General features: G+C 53.6%; 7 protein-coding genes across 7 annotated transcripts; 4 read left to right on the forward strand and 3 right to left on the reverse strand.

Annotated features, from left to right (window-relative positions):
- Positions 1-238: 238 nt before the first annotated feature.
- On the reverse strand, positions 239-1,476 carry MAM_06907 (Major facilitator superfamily domain, general substrate transporter; the record flags this gene model as incomplete). The annotated part of the gene is made up of 4 exons (XM_040825705.1): positions 239-631; positions 692-1,093; positions 1,150-1,164; positions 1,222-1,476. 4 exons carry the CDS (start codon positions 1,474-1,476, stop codon positions 239-241), a joined length of 1,065 nt encoding a protein of 354 aa, XP_040676262.1.
- A 2,339-nt stretch (positions 1,477-3,815) lies between these two features.
- MAM_06908 (uncharacterized protein) lies at positions 3,816-5,436 on the forward strand (the record flags this gene model as incomplete). Its single annotated transcript, XM_040825706.1, has 2 exons — positions 3,816-5,034; positions 5,267-5,436. The coding sequence occupies 2 exons, from the start codon at positions 3,816-3,818 to the stop codon at positions 5,434-5,436; spliced, it is 1,389 nt and encodes a 462-aa protein (XP_040676263.1).
- A 4,082-nt stretch (positions 5,437-9,518) lies between these two features.
- Positions 9,519-10,256, forward strand: MAM_06909 (uncharacterized protein; the record flags this gene model as incomplete). Its single annotated transcript, XM_040825707.1, has 1 exon — positions 9,519-10,256. One exon carries the CDS (start codon positions 9,519-9,521, stop codon positions 10,254-10,256), a length of 738 nt encoding a protein of 245 aa, XP_040676264.1.
- A 1,435-nt stretch (positions 10,257-11,691) lies between these two features.
- MAM_06910 (uncharacterized protein) lies at positions 11,692-11,967 on the forward strand (the record flags this gene model as incomplete). Its single annotated transcript, XM_040825708.1, has 1 exon — positions 11,692-11,967. One exon carries the CDS (start codon positions 11,692-11,694, stop codon positions 11,965-11,967), a length of 276 nt encoding a protein of 91 aa, XP_040676265.1.
- Positions 11,968-14,162: 2,195 nt separating this feature from the next.
- On the reverse strand, positions 14,163-15,401 carry MAM_06911 (succinate-CoA ligase (alpha subunit); the record flags this gene model as incomplete). The annotated part of the gene is made up of 5 exons (XM_040825709.1): positions 14,163-14,497; positions 14,605-14,983; positions 15,042-15,158; positions 15,261-15,277; positions 15,353-15,401. 5 exons carry the CDS (start codon positions 15,399-15,401, stop codon positions 14,163-14,165), a joined length of 897 nt encoding a protein of 298 aa, XP_040676266.1.
- Positions 15,402-16,083: 682 nt separating this feature from the next.
- On the reverse strand, positions 16,084-17,533 carry MAM_06912 (uncharacterized protein; the record flags this gene model as incomplete). Its single annotated transcript, XM_040825710.1, has 3 exons — positions 16,084-16,910; positions 16,973-17,116; positions 17,194-17,533. The coding sequence occupies 3 exons, from the start codon at positions 17,531-17,533 to the stop codon at positions 16,084-16,086; spliced, it is 1,311 nt and encodes a 436-aa protein (XP_040676267.1).
- A 3,413-nt stretch (positions 17,534-20,946) lies between these two features.
- Positions 20,947-21,738, forward strand: MAM_06913 (Chromo domain-like protein; the record flags this gene model as incomplete). Its single annotated transcript, XM_040825711.1, has 2 exons — positions 20,947-21,093; positions 21,205-21,738. 2 exons carry the CDS (start codon positions 20,947-20,949, stop codon positions 21,736-21,738), a joined length of 681 nt encoding a protein of 226 aa, XP_040676268.1.
- Between the last annotated feature and the right edge of the window lie 11 nt (positions 21,739-21,749).

Below are 21,749 nucleotides of genomic sequence, written 5' to 3' on the forward strand. Positions count from 1 at the left end.
AAGCAGAGGCGAAGCCAAGAACTACAACGTGATGCTGACGAGGCAGCAGCTTGCTAGCCACGAGAATCGCGTTGGGAAACAATGGCCCCAGGAAGAAGCCCTGGAAGGCGACCGCAACCACGGATACGTAAAACTTTGGCACGAGCCAGAAGACGAGTTCAAGAGCGCCCGCAACACCGATGTAGAGCTGATACAAGGGCAAAAAGAGAGAGAGAGAGAGAGACATTAGAGAGGACGTCTATGTGCAAACGGGGAGCACGGCGCCGAGACTTACAGCAGTGGACGACTTGACGCCGACTCGGGGCGTGACGAAACCAAGAAGGGCGCGCCCAGCAGTGATGCCTAGCCAGAAACCGACAGCAGACATGCCACTGGAAAAGGCCTCTCCCTGCCGAACGCGGAGCATGAAGACGACGATCCATCCACCAAGAGCTACCTCGACACCTACGTAGCACAAGAGAAAGGCGGCCGTCACCCACGTCACGCGCGCGGATGGCATGCGGAAAAGCGCCTCGGCGAGGCCCATGGACTTTTTTGATCCACTCACCTGGTGAATGCGGCGGTATTCCGGTCCGGAGGATGACCAAAAGGCAGAGGCCAGGACCACGATCTCGGCGGCAGCCAAGCCAATCTGCGCAGCATGGTCAGCCGCTTCTTGTCAGCAAACGCCGGCACGTGCGTCCCAACTCACCATGATGTAGTAGAAGGAGTACCACGGCTGACTGGCCTTGGCGATGAGGGTCGTGGCGATGGAAGGGCTTGCGGCGCCGCCAACGCCATAAAAAGCATGCAGGAATCCCAGCAGCTCGCTCGAGTTGGCGAGGCTGCCGATCCAGGCATTCCACGCGGCGTCGGCCACGCCGTTGCCGAAACCAGCGAGGACAAAGGCCAGCACGAGCACGGCGTACGGCGGGTGCAGCGCGGTGATGGTGAACGCAGCGGCGTGGCAGCCGCCGCAGATGAAGGCGACGCCGCGCTGGCCGAGTCTGTGGTGCAGATGGTTGTTGAGGATGGCCGAGCAGACGTACCCCACGAAGGGGGACAGGAAGATGAGCGACACGACAGTATATGTCAGGTCGTAGTGCTTCTCGAGCTACCGGGCGTCAGCTGCGTCTTTGCGACGCGCGGGAAAGCACAGGCGGCACGTACGTAGGGAATGACGGGCTGCCCACCGTCAGCAAACGGCACATTTACATTTGGGAGCACGGGGCGGCTACTCACACCGTAAGCCGAGTCGTTGGCCCCCATGACCAGGAAACTGAGGAAACACGCCGCCACGCGATGGACATTTGTGCGCGACCCGTTCCACCGCTCTGCGGCTGCGGCTGCGGCTGCGGCGGCCGGGCTCGGGCTCGGATTCGGCTCGCTGCCCGGCAGCCGTGCCGCGCCCGCAGCCGCATCGGGACGGGATGCTACGTTACTCGGGGGAGCAGGATTCCGCTCCAGCTCGGCTGCTGAGGTCGTCGTCGTCGACATTGCTGCGTCTATGCCACTCACTCCACTTATCATGTGCACTTTGCGACGCTGGAGACGGAAGGAACTGAAAAAAACTCGACAAGCCTAATCTCGTAACAAAGTGGATCGGCGCACGAGTCAATCCCGACGTCGGAAATCTTCCGATGCATCTCTCTTGCGCCCGCCCCAGCGCAGGGGAACCTATCATGCCTTGTCGCCTGTCGCAGGGCATACAGCAGACGTTGACACGCATTGTATCGAATAGTATCCCAGGTACCGGCGTCCCGGGCCGTCCATTCCGCCCCGAGCCTCGGGCCCACGGCAATGCGGCTCCGAACCGCCGCATGAAGTCGGTCGCTGCAAATTTGGTGCCGTTCTCCACCGACTCGTTACCCAGGGCTACTTTTCTTCACCTGCTGTTTCGGAGATTAAAAGACTCACTAGAACTTTGCCCTTTCTCCCTGCTTTTTTTTCACCTTTTTTTTTTATTTGCACTTGTTGTATGCAGAACCGTGACGGGCGTGACCAACGGACTTGTAGTTTTTATGAGTAGTAATTGGTTTCAACTAATTTCTGTCTCTGGGTTTAAATGGCCTTGGGGATTCGCCCCGTCTCGCTCGCCTGACCCCTCTGCCATCCGCAGCAGGATCTGTTCACCGGATTCGGAAGTCTCGGCCCCTTATCCGTGGGACAAGAACATTCTAAATATAGCGCATATAGTACAGTAATTTATGTCTATAACGATCCTGTGTTATAGCGATTTTTGCGTTTTTACAATAATTTACAGTTATCTTAAGTTTTTCCCTAGTAAATTATTAATAGTTATATTACTAATAATATTACTAAACTTTTTGCTTAGTTACTATATATTTTATTTGGGGAATTGCTACACGGGCATGACACTTTGGCTACACGGGCATGACTCTTACACGGGCATGACTTTTACCACTTCTGATTGGTCGCATTGTCTCTGTTAACGACGCTGGATTCTGCCACCTCAGCCGCAAGTACCTGGGCCATTTTAACCTTGCTTCTGTGTAAATTACTTCATTTCGGCTAAGCTACTACGCAGCAACCCAGTGGTCGCGCAGTCGGGGCGACCCCCTCGAGCTTGCTTTCTTCATTTTCGTAGCTTTTAATAAACCATAATACGGCACCCTATGCTGTAGAGATAGCGACCAATTCTTTCACTACAATCTTGTTCTCTTCTCAAGACGTCAATGTCTTTGCCTCGCACACCTCCTCGCAGGTCGCGGAGCCCTAGTCCCAGTGATCAATCACAAAGAGGAAAGCGACACAAATCCAGTCGGCGACGCAGATCTAGTCCTTCCACAGTTGAAGACCGACCACAATCCGCGAGTAGCTCTGCTACGAGTATCGGTCAGTTCTACGGCCTCGGGGACGAAAATGCACTCGATAACCTGTTCGCCTCTTTCCCGCAAACACTTTCAAGTCTCCCACACCCCCATGGTTCACAGGGCCGCCATGAGCCTGCATGGGGCCTTCGATCTGACTATGAGATATATCTTCAAAATGACTTCTTCCGTGGAAAAAGATGGAGCCAGCGAGTCAGAGCGCTTATACCAGGCCCAGAATTTGATCCATTCGCCTCTGAACCTCCCGAATCACCCCCATCCGCCCAGCATCTCCCAACAAGGACAAGAGCCGAGTTCGAGTCCGCAATGCGCATAGTACGAGAGGTTACCGGCGAAGGTCGAAGGCTAACTGTAGACCTTGCTCGATCATACGAACGTGTACAAGCTTGGCGAGAGAGATGGGGATGGTCACCATTAAGTTTCGAAGCATATGACTCTCCTCCACCGTACTCTCCACCTCGTAGGTCACCCACACAACCTCCTCGAATATCACCGACGCCCGAAAATATTAGTTCCTCGCCTATGCGACAGTCTCTATCTCCCGCCCCGGAGCCAATTCCGAACCCAATAATCCCTGGCGACCCAGCGCCCTCGGCCGAAGTTCTTTTTAAAACAACCAACGCATTTGCAAAGGAGAACGGATTTGGTATTATTCGGCGGAATAAATATTCCTATAAGGGACGGTTGATTAGGTACTCCATTCAATGCGACCGGTTTGGACAATCTCGGGCCTCGGGGGGTTCTGGTCTTCGAACCCGAAGGTCTCGGAAGTGTGATTGCAAATGGATGATAATTGCTGAAGCCCTAGAGGAAGGCAAGTGGCTTCTTCGACAACATAGAGACCCGAAACATCACCAGCATAACCATGAACGGAGTATTACGCCATCTGCGCATGTTTCCCACCGCCGCCTTACTACACCAGTTAAAGCAACCATCGAGTCAGCAAGCCGTCGCGCGGGTATTCGAGCCAGTGATGTAGCTGCTATGGTTGAGGAGCAATTCCCCGATACAACACTCCTGCGGAAGGATATCTATAATGCCCGTTCGTTCATTAACCGAGAGAAGCTAAATGGCTATACACCTACTGCGGCATTGATCAAACTCTTTGATGAGAAGAAGATCCCATACATCGCGAAATGGGCCGATGATGATCCAGATAGACTGCTTGGTCTTGTCTGGACCTTTCCGTACTGTCTACAGATGTGGAAGCGCTTCCCCGAGGTTATTAGCTTTGATAACACATATAACACTAATCGCTTCAAGCTTCCTTTATTCCAGGCTACTGGCCAAACCTGTCTTGGAACTGTGTTCAATGCTGCATTTGGCTTAATAGATAACGAGAGGAGGGAGGGGTTCCAATTCCTTGCAGAGAGTGTTCGCAAGCTCATTACAAAACACTCACTCAGGGAACCAGATGTCATCATCACAGACTTCGACAAGGCTATGAAAGCTGCCGTTAATGATCAGTTTCCAAATGCACAGCAACAGCTTTGTATTCATCATATCCTTTCAAACGTTTTGCTTAAATCGAAGACTAGGTGGACGGGCCAACGTGAGGACAGTACTACTAGCCCTAGCGCTAGTGACAGTGAAGACATTCCCTCACAGGCGGATGGCGGGTTGAGCACTACAGATAAGCATCTGATCGAAGATCGGTCGAGTAGTGATAAGATTCCTCATACTTACCAAGGCGTTGTTTTAATGTGGAAAAAGGTTCTCTATGCCGAGACTGAGGAAGCGTTTGAGCAGGCATGGAGAGATCTTTGTAAAGAGTTCGACGACCAACGAGCGATCTTACAATACCTCTACTCGACTTATATGCCTGTTAGTGCTCAATGGGCACGTTGCTTTATCCGTCGTTATCGTAACTTCGGAATCCGAGTTACGTCCGGCACAGAAGCAAGCAACAATAATATCAAAAGCTATCTATTAAATGGCATGAGCCACCTCTACCGACTCGTCGAGGCAATGCAGGATATGATACATGACCAAGAACGTGCCTTTAAGGATGCCTGTGGACAGGATGATGTCCTGACTGCTCCACAATACCTAGGTTCGATGGGAAACTATCTTGGTGAACTACGAACAACCATGTCATCGAAAGGACTTGGGTTAATCAACAAGCAATACTGTATTGCTCGCAAATTTCTGCCGACGGGGAAGAATCCCTTCCCCGACTCTATTGGACTTTGCGACGACGACTGTACGGTCTCTATTGAGCTGGGAATCCCATGCTATCATAAAGTCTACGCAAAGCTAGATTCTGACACACGTTTCACTAAATGGGAGGTCCACCCACGCTGGCGACTACGGGAATCGGCATCTCAAGATCCATACCGACGAATTCTTGACCCGAAAGTTGCCACTGCACTACGTGGAAGGCCAAAGAATACAGCGCAGGTTATCCCAGAAAGCCTAGCTATTACATCAAGTAGCCGATCTGATAATCAACCAAGTGGGCGACGAGGTCGACCGCCAGGAAGTCTCAATAAGCCAACTCTTGCTAGGAGAGTGCATAAAGCTACTCGAGAAACCATCACACAAACTGGTGGCCAAATTGGCATCTCAGCCCAGCAAGGGCCAGGTAGACCTTCTAAAGTCCTAAATGCTGGGAATACGACAGGCGTGCGGTACAGTGGACGGAGGACGCAACGAAACATTCGCAGGACAAGGAGTCAATGGGAACTGGCTAAGAGTGATGACGAAGATCCAGATTGTATCGTTGTGAGGCAATAAATTAAGTAGACCACATCACGTCTTTTGCCAGTATTTGACAGTTACTGGCTAACAGTACAAGGACGGTAGTTTAATCCGAAATGCAGGCTTGCAAGATAGCAGAAGACCAATCGCGCCCACAACGATAAGTGACTGCAATTCATGGTGATGTAGGAGCTTGTTAGTGAAGTTGGCTACACCGCCTTTCCGAGGAAGTATCTGTGGGGCCAAGAAAGTATGCGACCAATCAGAAGTGGTAAAAGTCATGCCCGTGTAAGAGTCATGCCCGTGTAGCCAAAGTGTCATGCCCGTGTAGCAATTCCCTTTATTTGTCAGCCGAAAAATAGGGGTGCATGCGCTGTGTGTAATTGCGCAGTAATATAAGGTCAATTTGCGTCTCCAATTGCTGGAGCGCGTTCCACTTTTGCGTGGTGCAGTTGACCTTGCGATTTTCCGCCACCATTATTATTATTAAGCTCTACTATAAGAGCTAAATTTCCTTATAGTAGAGCTAGATTTCCTTATAGTAGAGCTAAATCTCGCTAGGTGTAATTTTCCTAGTAAATTTAGGCCCTATAATAGTTGCATCTTAACGATAGTTGCTATATAACGATAAAAAAAGCCTCACAAAGGATATTATTATAGACCTAGTTTACTGTATATTACACTTAAACACTGTATAAATACAGTGCTATACAATACAATGCAACACGTGAGCTTATTCTCAAACAGAAAACACAATAGTCTGGGCCGCCGCCATGTCGTGAGCAAGTCAGGCTGGATCGCTGTCACACCGGTAGTGACACAAGGGCTATCTATGCTCACGAACCACGGCAGAAGGCTGTTGCGTAAAACGAAGCCTGTGCCCACGAGGACCTTGTGTACCAAAGTGTGTCATATGATGAATTGAGCCAAGGTGCTCCAAGCCCTCATCCCACACTCCTCCTGTTAGACGAGCCCTTGTCGAACACGACAACACGATTCTCCGCAACCCGGAGCAAGAGAACGAAGCGCAGAGTACAAATAAACACCACGGCCGGTGTTCCCTCGTGCGGGACCCAAGCACGAATCCGTCCCTTGCTCGCTGCTTCTGGGAGACTAGACGACGGGAAGCACTTACAAAGCCATGGTTGACGAGTTGAATTGATTCTTGGAGGAACGAAGACCCTAGTGATGTCGGCAAAAGAAGTCATCACTACTATCAATGGCCTGCACGGTCCTCTCGTACAAGTCTAGAAGTGGCCGGTGCTCCACGGAACTCACGGCCAACCACATGACTAGCTGCAATGCATAAAGGTTGCAGCTATCACGGTGGCACCGTAAGCCACTCATGGACCCGGAAATCTAGGGACGAAAACCCAACGCGTCTTGGCCCCTTAATGCCTCAGTTATCTACTCACTCAGGGTATACACACAGGGACCTATCTTGTATATGTAGCCCTTGTTAGCCGGGTCTGTCAGATCGGGGAGCCAATGACCTTCAAGGCCATGCGACATCACATGTGATGGGTTTATGCTCTGAGCCCTAATCCTCGTGGCTAGCCCTTGTTACCCCTGGGCTTCGTCCCTGCTACACAGGGCTATCATACTGAATCTTAGGCCGGCATGTTCCGCTAATCGTTTACAGGGCGTCCATGTCCATGTTTCGGCCGTTGAGGATGTAGTCGTACGCCACATGGTCTAATACCTATCATGGAAGAAGGACGGTGTGCGCCGCTTGGGACGTGGTTGAAGATGACGCCGACCTTTTGTGTCTGTCAACTAGAGCAGCGACTTGAACCAGGGCTGAGCAATGGGAGCGGCAGGGGAAACGTTTTCCGGCAGAAGACCTTTCCAGGACAACGCGCTTACATTGTCTGTCTGTTGCGGGGGCTGGTAAAATAGACGGAGACTCGTTGGTGCCGGCATGCGACGTCCAGCACGAAGAGTAGCTCATTTGCCGCCGAAGAATCTGGAAGGCGTGCCGTCATGCGTCGCCTAGTCGAGCTCGTAGAGATCCACAGCACTATTCGAGTATTGTAGGGTGATGTATCGTACAGCCAGCTCGAACTGTTCGGTTGAAATGGGCCGGATCATGGCTGATGTTGCATGCTTGACGTTTCTTCTGTGAAGAGCTGGCCATAACTCCTTTGTGCCGCGCCCCCTCCGATGTAGCCCCGACATAGGACCGGAAGACTAGCTCGAGTCCGTAACAATGGCCTCGATTCTGGAAGCAGGGTCCTTCCGTGACGTGTACCCAGCCCAGCGGGTCGTCGTCATCCTATTCGAGATACATTGCCCGTGGAAACTGCCCCGTATTTGCCGGTTTTGCAGCTGGTCCGAGTCATTCTTTGAGGTCAAGGTTGTCCTGGAGGCGCTGAACAGTCAGTCATCCTGTTGCACGGAACCTGCGGCCTCGCACAACACAGCCTGAACTGCATGACTGGCAATGCACAAGGTTGCAGCTATCACTATTCCCTCATAGGCACCCGCGAGCCCGGGCATTTAGGCACAAGGCCCAAGATGTGTCGGCCCCTTGATGCTTCAGTCACTTGGTCGGGCTACACACACAGGCACCTTCTTGTACATGTAGTCCTCGTTGGTCAGGTCCTTCAGACAATCATGCGTCAATTGAGTTCTTCTGCTCTAGGCCCTGATGTCACCGTGATCCAGCGCTTGTTACATACCCATTGCCGAAACTGCTCTTTGTCACGGCCCCAGGCGGCAAATTCGGCTTGTCGTAGGGCACTAGGATGAACTTGCACAGCATGCGTCTAGGAGCAGCTTAATGTCAACACGTACGAGTCACGACAATAGACAGGGAAGCCACAGTTCGGGTTTGTGGGAGAAAGGCTTTCAGCGTACGTCACCCGCCAGGTTCTTGATTATAGCCATGGTTTTCCTCACAGAGTAAGAATTGCCATCCCCTTAAATGACAGCAGATGGCTCGGCTCTGATTTATCAGCTTGATGAAATTCACAATCAAGACGGTAGTCGAGTACCGACTTTTGCGTCATGCCACGTCCGCCGACGGTGATGGCATCGTACCGTGTCAAAGTACAAACGCAATTCGGGAAGCGGATAGGCACTAGACAACTCGGTAATATGCAATGTAGTATCACCAGTCAACCAGACAGACGTGGGCGATTGCCGTCACGCAGCATGACGTTCACAGCCCACGTCGAGTCAAGCTTGGTGCTAAGCTGCAGAGAAGTCTCCGCCGTATTCTATCCTGAAGGACGAGCTGCGAGCTGCGGATCAGAGGGCACTTGAGGTTGCCGGGGGATCACTTGAACGAAATGGAGAGCGTGTGGAAAGTGAATGCCAGCTGCCACGAGAGAATTCATGTCGTTCCCCAGAGCGTTTGAACAAGTCTCACTTTACCAGATATTCGCATCCCAGGAGCGGTCGCCATATCACTCGCGCGACTAGCCTCACGGGACCGCAGAGAAGTGTCAAACGTACGCATATAGGGCTTGGCACGAGTGGAAGTGGGCTGATGCCGTTTCATGTGGCCGACTTGACCCGCACGCCTTACACGCGCAACTCATCGTCGGATTCCGGCATAGCTGTCACGACTGCCGGCGCGGCCGCTAGAATGACTCGAATTCAACGAGACTTCATGCACGTCAAGTCCAGGTTACCAACACAAGACTAGTACTAGATGGCGTATCCAGATTCAGGCACTACGACGTCGAGCTCCTTCACCATGACCCATGACCGGCCACGCGTGAGTAAGGCCGACTCTCCATGCCGCCTCAAGATACGCACGCCGACTCATGTGCTCAACGCTAGCTGCGCAACATGACGGGACCTCCTCGCGGCTCGAGATCCTGGGACGATATTCTCGCGCGGTTCTCGGCGGGCGACACAGAGCCCGTCTTGTCAACATAAAAGGCTTCAGTTTCCCCCCTCTCGCATCTCTACACTGACCTCAACTCATCTCCCAAAATCAAACAAACGTTCCTTCTCTCCTGCCCCAAATACTCAATCATGAAGTCCACCATCATTTTCATCTCCGCCGTGGGATTGACCCTGGCAGCACCACAGTCGTCCTGTGCCAATGGGGTTCAACACCCGAAAACCGGCACCGCCGGCAAGCTCCCATGGAAACCACAGCCTTGGAACAGCAATCTCTTCGAGGAGAATGAGGGCAAGACCTTGGATCCGGCCGTGGTCCAAGAAAATCAGGATCGCTTAGACAAGTGCGCTCGTGCGAAAAGACTCGACGAAGATCTCTGCGGCACAAAACTCTACTGTGAGGTGTTCGACCGTATTAACGGCATCATCGAGAATCTTGATCAGTCATTCAAGGACTACAAATTCGAGTACACCTCTCAGAAAGAATGCCTTGAGGCCCGCGAGGAACCAACCGCCCAGTCCAGCACGTCAGCGGCGCCCAAGCCTCCTGGCATGCCGCAGCAGCCTCCCGCAAAGACAAAGACGCAGCAGTCCTCGGACGAGCGGCTCCAAGCCCACTGTGGCCGTTTCGGAGATGAAAAGGCGCAAAAGTCGTGTATGTTCGCCGCCAGACGGTGCACGGCGCAGGTCCCTCGTGGTGCACCCGTCGACCAGTTCCTAGCCTGCGTTGACAGGATGCAGTTCTGTGCCGACAGTTTTAATGACATTAATACGTCACTTGACGAGTGCTTGGACAAGACGAAGAGGTGCAGCGAGGAGAAGAAGTTGCCTCTGGGAGATTTGACGAAGCTTGCCGAATGTACGAAGTAGGCCATGTAGGCTGTTGGCCTCCCGCGTCGAGATGTGTCCTGGGCTGCCCGTACACGCGGCAGCCTCTCTGTCGTTTAGGTATTCGATTTAGCTCAACTTTAGTCATTAGAAATAGAATGTCACGTTTTGTCTGATTGCAAGGCGCACGAGCACGAGCACGAGCACGATAGAACAGGCTGACGAATGGGCCGAGTTGTGCAAATGTTAATCTTGACATGTGGAAAGACCTCGCGGGGTCGTCGTCTGCACTCGAGCTGCTGCTCTGCTACGGTTCCATAGGAGCCCGGTCAAAGACCAGGGCAGCAGTATTCGGCCTGCGGGCCTACTTGTGCATGTCGAGTTGATTGAGGCCCGGGCTGTTGCCATTATACCTCTTCGTGTCTTGGCGGTGATGCTCGCTTTTCAATCAAGAGCCGAGAGCATGTAGAGGTACCTCCACCATTGTAAAGAGCACTCGTAGGAAAGAAGACGAATGTGCAGCTACAAGCTGAGAGCGTGGTCACTGTGTTGTAACGAACTGGGTGAGTTTGTCTAGATTATTTCCGAGCCAAGTGTACTTGAAACCACTTGCCTTTTCGGCTCAATGAACATGTAGAAACTGTACAATAACTCGCTTGGATGTCTCTCTCTAAATTCCCAGCACTTGGACGCCTTTGCAAACCATCTTGGTTATTGTCTGTTGCGTGCACAGTGCAGATGTGTTTGTTGACACTGTATTGTCCGTTGGCAAGTCGAGACCCCTCTGACTCAAGACTACTCATGTACCTGATTGTCAAGCAAGGACTCAGGCCGCCTCAGTCTTTCCAGTCATGCCCTCCCGCGACACGTCAGAGCGGTCTGGCCGCAGCGAATACGAGCGTTTTCAACGAGATGGCCGAGAAAGCGGGCGATGCCGAGTGGGACAAATAGAGGGATAAAGTTCTTGGGGCTCATGCCGAGATTGCGTCCTTTGTTGGACGTCGAGTTGGCCGTGAAGCTCCCAAGGTCATTGACCGGCTAGGGGGCTCCTTTTATTTCTGCCCTCAAGTTGTCTTCGACGATGGGGCCGGCGACGCCGTCGTTTGATTTCTCAGACCTGGACACACGATTTTCAGAGACGAAAAGGTCACCAATAAGCTTCACATCACCAACTTCCTCTAAGAGCAGACGAGTAACCCTGTACCACAAATGCTGAGCTGGGGTCTAGCTAAGGATAGACTGTACAGCTTTAGAGTCTTTATTATTTCAGAGTTTCTCTAAGGAGTCTGTTTATCTAATGTTCTAAAAACCCTACTGTTTCTATGCAGCTCTATCCCAATCCGAACATTGATAGCAGGATACCAGATAGTGTTTTTGGCAAATAGCTGACATCTTACTCTAGCTGTTTCAGTTTAACTTTTCTTGCATCAAGGCAGTCTCCCAAGGCTCGACTTTGCACACATGGTCTGTCCACCCAATGGCCTCTTACTTGCAGCATGAACGAATGGGCAACTACAGCCTTTATCCTGTTGACAAGTCTGCCGCTGGCCCATCTGAAAGCGTAAAGAGGTACTCCAGGCACCTCTATGACCAGAATTCAACTCACCTCCTCACTCAGCGCAACCTCAGTTCCACCGCCATCGAGGCCAAGGAACAACAGGATGACGACGTCTGCGCGGCCCTTGGACCTTTCGTTGAGATGAAGATGGAGCAGTTGACGGCATATGACGAAGACTGTAGAGCTTTGCTGTAACACGTAGCATGTGAATGGAGTTGTCACCGGGTTTTCAGTTTATAGCTGGCGCCTTGGAACTGCAACGCCCAACGGCCAAGCAGGGCGACAGACGGAGAAAATCTATTGCAGAGCTGGGTGGCTTCCTTCATTGGTAGACGCTAGAGACAATAACAGCTCCGCCTGATGATAGCTTCCTCCTGCGTGACGTGCGAGCCTGTTCCGGCACCACGACGCTCCCAAGACTTCCGCCCTGCTGCGATAGCTTCGCGTGCCGTTCTAGCTGCCTCGCGTCTCTCCCCGAGACTCACCGCTTCGTCTATGCGCTCCTGCTCTTTATAGGGTGGGACTCAGACTCACCCATCGACTTCAGTTCCAAAATGACTGGCGTTTCGCCTCGGCAAAGCGGTGGACGGTTGCGAAGCCAGCACAGTCGTTCAAGAAGCGACTGCGCCGAGCAGGGGGCCCAGTATTGGCCGTCAGTTGGCCTTGTTGGCCGTGAGGCGAACCGCAAGCTCTAGAAAGCAACAGTGTCGAGTGGCGGACAAGAACAGGCAAGGCGGAGGGGGTGAGTGAACAAGCGAGTTTGAGATTTGAGAACATCAAGGACATTGCGTGCCTCGACTACTCCGTACTGTGATTACACCCACGCACACTGCAGAGTCCGCCACGTAACGCAACAGCAGTTCGTCGGTCACATCTCAGCTAGCCCCGACAGACTTACCATCAGTCTAGCATCACGGCCAATCTCAACGCTTCTCTCCAACGGGTCTACCCGCAACATCAGGCGCAGCCCAGCCCGTCACATTTCAAAAAGGCGCTCGACGCCTTCCCAGCCCTTCAGGCCTGGTGTGTCGCAAGTCAGAAACAGCAAACGTAGCCAGTATGGATCTTGACTTGCCATGTCGTGCGTTCAAGGGGGTACGTTGCCGCCCTGGCTGGAGATACGTAAGATGGGCGAGTACAGAATACTTTCGACTTGAACCAAAGGTAGCCAAAGTGGACACAGTCCAGCAAACGTCACCATCAGAAGACGGGAAAAGTTGAAATCACATGAATGACCGCGGAAACATGGTCTCATTTAATCTCTCCACGCGCCATGGCCGAGCTCAAACTCACGCGCAAAGTCCACGCAACGACCGCACGTGCGCTAAATCATTTCAAGGGCTGCCACTAGAGCCGCGGCTTCTGCTCGATTGCTGTGCCGCCGTACCATTAGCCCTTGAATCTGAGCCGAGACCCTTTCCGGCCCGGGTAAGCAGAGAAACTGACGCAAGTACCGTGACCGGAGGAACGAGTGACGCATTCCCCATCGCAGCATCTGCCGAGCGGGCCGTAGAATGAGCTGCACATCCTTCCGGGCGCGAGGCAGAGCCGGCCTCCTGACTTTGCGCCCCTTAGAATGGCTGCCACTGCCAGGGGCACGAGGCCGGCGAGAATGACGACGGAAATTTTCATGCTGTCTGGTGACGGTGAGGGGCTCGACGTGTAACAAGGCGGGTTGCCGGGACGGAAAGCAGACTCTGAACTGCTCAAGGTCTGCCGCTGCAATATATACTTTGCCGGCCGTAGCATGGAGTGGACAGCGGAAGACTTTCCTTTCGACATCAGCGTACTGGGGGTTGGACGGGCTGGACACTTGCCGAGTCCTCATCGTGGTGTGTTGGTGTGCCGACTCCTCATGCTCGTGTTGGTGTGCCGATGTTCTATTCAAAGGTCTATCGCTGATCCTTCTATGGAGACGGTGGTGTTCCGATTCGCCGGGGACTCGAGTTTCGCAACAAGATACGCCTGAGAATGGTTTCGAATGCAGCAAGACGTTGTTTGGTCATCAGACTGTCCACACCTGATTTACAAATCGGGTAACCAACATTGACGCCTTGTACGCATTGGGAACTTTATTGGCTCTGTATCTATTGACGAAAGGGGCGTTCCGACGCGTCCTGCTCCGTCCAGAACCATCATGTCACCTTGTCCGCACGCGGACATGCGTCAAAATTCAAAAGTCTAGGCCATCCTTTCTTCCGCCAGAGTGCCTCGAGTTGACGGGATTTCCTTTACTGATTTCCCGCGCCTAGGTTCAAAAGACGCATGTCTCGACCTGCCGGTCATGAGTCACGATGGTTGCTTTTAAAAGGTTTTATAGACGCCCTAGACCAAGATGGCACAAGCCCAGGCAGGACACGAGACGGCCGCGGCTTAGATGCTCTGCTCCGTCAGCGGCCGAGGAGCGCCTTCATCGTAGAGCCCATGAGCCCGGGGTGAGGGACGACAACCGCACCCGCGTCCTCCAACGCCCTCGCCTTCTCCGCCGCCGTCACGTCCCTGGCGGTCAGGACGGCGCCGGCGTGGCCCATGACCTTGCCCCTGGGCGCCGTCTGCCCGGCCACCATGGCCACGACCGGCTTCGGGTCGGGCGTCGCATGCCGATACGCCTTGATTGCCTCGGCCGCGCGCAGCTCCTGCTCGCCGCCAATCTCGCCAATCACGATGATGCCCTCTGTTTCCGGGTCGTCGAAGAACAGCTCGAGGGAATCGGCAATGGTCGTGCCTGGAACCCCATGCCGGTCAGGTCAGCGTGAAGACGGGGGAGACAAAAAGGAGGCAGAGGCAGATGAGGAAGGAAACCATGGCCGCAAGGTCAAAGTAGGCATGTACCTGGCATGGGGTCGCCGCCCACAGCGATGACAAGACTCTGCCCCAGGCCAGCGGCGGTCGTCGACCCGACGGCCTCGTAGCTCAGGGTGCCGCTCTTGGACACGATGCCCACGCAGCCGCGCGCGTACTGGCGGAAGGGCATGATTCCCACGCGGCACCGCCCCGGGGCCATGATGCCGGTGCAGTTGGGCCCTACCAGCCTCGTCTTGCTCTGCGTGCGGAGAACCTCGTGCACGCGCAGCAGGTCGTGGACGGGCATGTGCTCGGCGACGGAGACGACGACGGGCACCTCGGCCTCGATTGCCTCGATGACGGCGCTGGCCGCCAACAGCGCGGGCACAAAGACGCCGCTGACGTGGGGATTCACCTGCTCCATGGCCTGTGGTGCGTGCCGCGTCATTCGATGCCTCGCTCTCACGGCTGGCGGGAAATCGTACCTCTCTGACGGTTCCAAAGACGGGGAGGTCGAGGTGCGTCCTGCCCCCTTTGCCCGGCGACACTCCGCCCACGACCCTCGTGCCGTAGGCAATGGTGTCTTTGGCGTTGGACGTGGCCTTGGGTCAGTCGTTATTAATGAATACCCGGTGGTGTGGTCATCCGCCGAGTGGTGCAAGACTCTTCAGTCTGGGCGTCTCTCCGGCGTCTGGAGTACATACCACCTGGCCGGTGAAGCCTGCATCGCATCATCAGTCCGTGTCTTGTCCACAACAAAGACGGGGTCGTGAGGCTTGTTGGGGGCCAGCCGCACCTTGATAAATGATGCGCGTGCTGGCATTGATGTTCCGCAGGCCGTCCATGGTCCTGTCATAGTCTGTCCACCGTCTGCGCCGTGTGGAAGACCATCTTTCTCCGCCCTCTCGGCATTTGCCAAGAAACATTGCGAGCGTGGTCCTCGACAGCATGGTTGTCCGATGCGAGCCTGCGTGTGTTCTTGGTGCCTCCAGGCGAGCAAGTCGTTGACCGCGCCGCGTCTGGTGTCCAGGTCAAGATGGCCTACTAACTTCCGAGTAGTCTGGTCGGTTATAAGACTTCAAGTGCTCGGTAATAAGCCAGTCGTGGCTCAGGTCCATCCAGTCGGCTATCTGGCAAGTTCCAGCCGCAGGTGCCCCAGATAGCCGCAGGTGCCGTGCCAGAGTCTGGCTTCGCTTCGCACTGCCGCCAATATTGAGACCCAAGCGGCTCTCGGTCTTGGCGAATCTTTATTGCCAAGCCGACAAAGGTCAGGTTGGAGTTGAGCGAGCCATTTTACGCTTGACACGAGAACAGCTGGTGCAATTGAACTAGGTTTTCCCCAAGTCGCTCCCACATGACCAAACAACGATGCGCAACGGCAAGAGGGCGCGGCGTATTTTCCACAGCCATCGGTTGCTAGTAATGGAGGACAAGACTTGTCTACAAGGGCTCAGTGATGCCTTTACCATGGTAAACCTACATGTGCCACGACAGATTGGTCCGTAGCGTCACACATCTGTTTGAAATCTACCTTTCGGCGTGCATCCTCTCCCTCCATGACTTCTTGGCCTTGTCCAACAACTCCTTCGAGCTCAAAACGTCCACCGCCACACCGGCCAAACCCTTTGCAACTCTGATGGCCTTCTCATAGGCGTCCTTGGTCCTTGCTGCCTCCGCAAACTCCGGGCTATGCGGCCCTTGCCCCCCCGGACCGGGTCTTATAAAAAAACCCGGGCTCAGACTGGGCATCGCATGGCTCACGTCGCCCTGGTCTGTACTCGCCAGCGATGTCCCCTCCAGTCGGTCCAGTTCGGCGTTTTCTAGAATCCGGTGTTCCGGATGGAGCGCGTTAAAATACCGCGTGAATGACTGCGCAAGCTCCTCGTTTGGGACGTGGTCCTTGTACGCCATGCCCTTGGTGATAACCATTCTAGCACCAGTTGCCTTGGCCCCTGCCTCAAAGCAAGCAAAGACTTTTTCCCTGACCTCTTCGAGACGGGCCTGTGTTCCGGCCCTCACGACGAATCGACCAGAGGCATACGCGGGGATGATGTTGGCTGCGACGCCGCCCTGCGTGATGTACCCCTGGACAATGTCCCCGGGCATGCTTTGCTGACGGAGCATTGAGACGTTATTGTATGCTGAGATGAGTGCGTCGAGGGCGTTGACGCCAAGCCACGGATTTGCAGCCGCATGCGCCGCGCGGCCGTAGTACTCGACTTCGAATTGCTCCAAGGCCGTCGTGCGCATGCGCGCAACGTTGGGGACGATCCCAGGGTGCGATATGAGACTGATGTCGACTTTATGGTCTGAGAAGGCGCCTGCGTTAAGTAGACGGATTTTGCCGCCCCCGCCTGAAGGAGTTGAAATGTGTGAGGCATGCCAAACATTGTCCACCTGGCGAGCATGTACATACCTGCTTCCGCTGGAGTTCCGAAAAGAACAATCTTGCCTGGCAATCCCTCGTCCTTCATGACCCATGCCGCTGCAATTGCTCCAATTACTGAAGCACTGGCAATCAGATTGTGCCCGCATGCGTGCCCGATTGCGGGCAGGGAGTCTGAAATCTCACGGTCAGCAAAGTGTGTTCACCACCTCTGACCGAGACTTGTGGCAGGGAAAATCCGGCTCAGTAACTCAACGTGCCCATTTCTGCGTTGAATGACACAACAGCACCCTTCACTCCACTGTCATACACCGCGACCCAAGCCGTCTCCATGCCGTAGGCTGAAGGCGTTACCTTCCATCCTGGTTGTCGGGTCATAAATGACGTCAGGGCCTCGTGCGCAATGACCTCGTTGAATCCAAGCTCGGGGTTGTCGTGAATCTTGATGTTTGTCGGCCAGAATTCTTTGCCGACTTTAGCAGCAACCTGACTGATAGCCTGCAGGTGCCTCGGTTCCGCCGCCTGTGCAGACACGCATTCAGTGGAGATGACGACGAATCCGTCATCCTCGTGCTCGAAAAAGTCCATCATGCTGATGCGCGCCAGCCGCCATTGAGTGAGGAGAAATTGCAGCTGTTCTCACCGTCTCACCAACCGTTCAAGAGCGAACCAAAACGAAGTGTCAGCGGGACCTCGCGTGTGTATGGTACACGACCCGGATATGGCGCGGGGTTTCCAATGCTGGCATCACCATGAAGCCGCTTTCGGACTAGCGATCCTTTTGAATTTTGGCGGAGCGGGAGGGTGTTGAGATGATCAACCCATCCTTGGAACAACGGCCTGCTTGGCACTGAGAGAGCTCAGCTTGCGATTGTCGCCGGCCGACGGATTTCCCGTCTCTTTCAGGCCAGCAACGGGCTACTCGCTGCGGTTCGAGGTTGGCCGCAGTCAAAAGGCAAAACCGCCACATTGTGACGCATTGCATCTCGCTGTGCATACGCGACGTTTGTGCCCCGTGGTTGAGCATCCTTGTCGGGCGATCGATGCTCCATATGAAAGAGGTTGTTGATTGAAAGTCGATGCTTTTGTCGAACTCGATTGTTGAAAGCTCGCTTGTTCGTGTGCAAATCTTGTCGATGGCGGTGGCGCATCGTTGCTGTGAAAAGGAAGGAGCGGCCATGATAACGGCAACGGCAACGGCAGGCACCAGCACTCCTATCACATGTCCTGTCGTTGATGACTGCAGTCTGCACTCTGCAGGTGCGGATGAATTGAATGGCATCCGTCACACTAAAAAATGGACTTTTGTGTGTGGTAGACCACCTTATATGCTATGCGACAGCATCGTCGACCTTGGTCTACGTCTGCGTCGTCCACCTCGCCGCCGTCATCGGATCCCAAGCCAAGGGATTCGCAACAGCTGCCGACGCCTTCTCCATGGCTCAGAAGGCAATCACGCCCCCGGACAGCTCCCTGGCGTCTTGCGAGTCTCACAGCTCATCGCTAGACGTCAAACCCGCTTCCAAGGCTGCATCTAGTGCACATGCTCCGCCGCCTCGCCACTTCTTCACGCAGTCTTCCTTAATGTCAGACAACGTGGCCGACTACTTGACCATGACGAGGGGAGGCAATCTGGTTGCCACGACCATTAATCTGATTTTCATCTGTCAACTTTCAAAACGTTTAGCCCCTAGGGCCATGTCAAGTCGTTGACTGAGATGGTAAAACGTAAAAGAGCAGCCAAAAGATTGGGCGTTGGTTGAAGCTTTCAGGACTTCTTTGCTGAGCATGGAGCCCACATGCCAAACCCGGAACGAAGTAAAGTATCTCGAGGCTTTGGTCGCCTGCATCGATGCGCTGGAAATATCATCGCTCTCCGGTAAGAATGGTCTCCATCAAGTCTCGTCGGCGATGCTAATGCGGGTGTTAAGCTTGGATGCATTTCGTCCCTCTCTTCATAGTAGCAGTGATTTGATGAATCAGAACAATTGCCATCCCAGCCATACTCCAAAGACAGTATCGCACAAAACCCTTGTTTCAACTGGAAACGAGCATTAGATACGGGTCGTACAAATAGTAACTTGATAAAATGAACAAACACCACAGAATGAAGCCCAGCTCTATTCCAGCACCTCAAACCAGCGGGCCTGGATCTAACGCATGAGGAATATTTTTGCAAGTGTTTCTTCATCAACTCATCACGTGATGAGTACGTTCTCCTATCCGGTCTGGTGGTCTAGTGGTATGATTCTCGCTTAGGGAAAACCCTAATGCCGCAGCTTGCGAGAGGTCCCGGGTTCAATCCCCGGCCAGACCCTCGGTACGCACAGTGATATGCGCGTGCCTTTTTTTTTTATCCCCTGCGGAAAGGGGAAGGATTTTCTCCGTTTTTGCAAGCGAAGGCGAAGGCGAAGGCGAAGAACCTACATTCTTAGTGCTCTATCGGCCGGTGTTTCACATGGGCGACAGGGCAATGATCAATGAGTAGGCTAGTAAAGGAACTTGTATCACAAAACAACGTGCTCTATCTAATTGCTGTGCCATTCGATTGCCCCTTGATGTTCGGTCACATTCCGCGATGAAAATTCAGTTCCAATATCGATCGAAGTAGACATAGCGCAAAGTAACAGTGATATGTACAACTTGGCGCTTGATGTCTTCTACTGTTACACTGAACTTGCGGTCAACAAAGCCTCAACCACATGACTTCTGCAACGCACAAGAGACGCAGCCCTCGTGATGCCCTCACTGGCATCACGAGGAGCGGGCGGCTACGCACAAAGGCCCAACATGTCTCAACCGCTCGATGTCTCAGACTCTCAGTCACCTAGATCAGGTTACACACAGGCATCTTCTTGCATATTTAGCCCTCATTGGCCGGGTCCTTTAGATGGAGCAACTAAGGACCTCGAAACGATACGTTGTTAACGACATGCCTGTGAATCGAGTCTTTTGCTCCAAGCCCGAATCATCGTGATCCAGCCCTTGGTTTGACGATTGAAACCAACCCATGGCCGTTGAAAGAGTTCGGTCCAGGCAGAGGAAGGCTTCTTATACAGGCGAGAGACTCAGCCGAAGTGAGATAGTGAGATCGGTCCTTGCTGGTCTGCGAGGAATTCGCGCTAAGCTTGCCGCTTCTCTTGAGACTCCAGAGGCTCAACATCTAGGTTGTTAAGCCACTCTTTTGTAGCAACAGGGTGTGTTTAACACGACTACTGCGATGATACACAAGGCACATTACACACAGCACAGTAGAGACTAACCCTCGACCCATATGACTGGAGCCCTACAACCCCAACCCTAAACAGCACGTCAGATGTCTGACGGTGACACATAAGCAGAAAGACCACGAGCTGGGCCTGACTGGTTTCTCGTAAGTAGACGACATTTCTTCATCTAGGCCTTTGGGGAAGCAAGGGCCTTTGAATACTAAAACGTGTTATTACAGTTGAATCAACGAGCTACTACTCCAACCTCTGAGAGTTTGTGGCTACGCCCTTGTTAGAGCTGGACACTGTCAATAAGTCGGGTCTCGTTTACTTTTGTCAGGGAAACTTCAATGACGCCGTAACGGCACGAAGGGAATCAACAGTCCGACTTTGCGTGTCGCGGCCGGCAATCTGCGCAGCATGCCCGACAGTTGAGTGAGGTTGAGTTTTGAACGGGAGCAGTTTGAAATAGATGATTCATATGATTGACGGCGGAGTAGTTATATCGTTGGTACGAGTCAAGTTGGAAGCGTTTTACCAACATGTGTATGCAGGCAACCAACCAGAACTCGATTCCACAGTGAAAACAAGGAGCGACGTCCAAGCGTCACGTGAGGTCGCATTGTCGGTGGCGTTTCATCTCCACCGCCGTCCTTCTCGAAGATGGGAATAAACAACACGCATGGTTGGCTGGCGCAAACATGGCGATTACGTCCCTTTTTGTGCTTTGTTGAGCGCCAAGTCTCAGAAGATCCAACAGAATATCTTGTTCCCTGCAGGTCGGAAACCGTCGCCATGAATACCATCCTCGCCTCCATATTCTCTCCACGCAAGACGTCCGAGAGCCAAGAGGCAGCTTCATCGGCGGTGGCGCCCAAATCAGCACTCTCTAGCAAGAAACTGGGGAGGAAGTCGGCCGCGGGACAAAAGATGGAGAGATCCGTAAGATTCGTAGGTTCCGTAACCGTGCACACTGTCCTGTCGCCGCCATTTCGAATGCTAATCTCCTCTTCCCTTTCTTTTCTTTGTCTTTTTTTTGGGGGGGCCATGTAGCAGAATATCTTGAACGACACAGATATCTCTCCCATATCCACAAAGTCACCCGGTTCGAAGTCGCCGGACAAGAAAACAAGTCCGGAGAGGAGCCGCGCGGAAAGCCCAGCCCGTGCCGGCAACTCCTCGGATCGGGGTGCTGAAGATACAGAGTACACATTTCACCACTTTGCTGGGTACCGCTGGAGCGGCGACTCGATCGAGATCGAAGTAGAGTGGGCAGGGGGCGATACGACGTGGGAACGCGAAGACCAGCTGCACCAAGATGCGCCCGACGCGCTTCTAGAATTTTGGGAGAGCCAGGGCGGGCGCCCGGCGAACCCGAATAACCCAGACTTTTTTGACATTCATGCCATTCGAAAGCACAGCAAGGACCGCAAAAGGCTGCTTGTAGAATGGGTGGGCTATGGCCCAAAGGACGCGACGTGGGTTCCCACGGCCGTGGTGGAAGAAACCGCACCGGAGGTTGTGACCGAGTACTGGAAGACGGTGCAACCTGCTCGGCCGAAGCAGCGACGTCGACGCGGAGCGTGAGGCGCCGTTTG

Source organism: Metarhizium album (genome assembly GCF_000804445.1).
Source record: "Metarhizium album ARSEF 1941 chromosome Unknown scaffold_25, whole genome shotgun sequence".
NCBI lineage: Eukaryota > Fungi > Ascomycota > Sordariomycetes > Hypocreales > Clavicipitaceae > Metarhizium > Metarhizium album.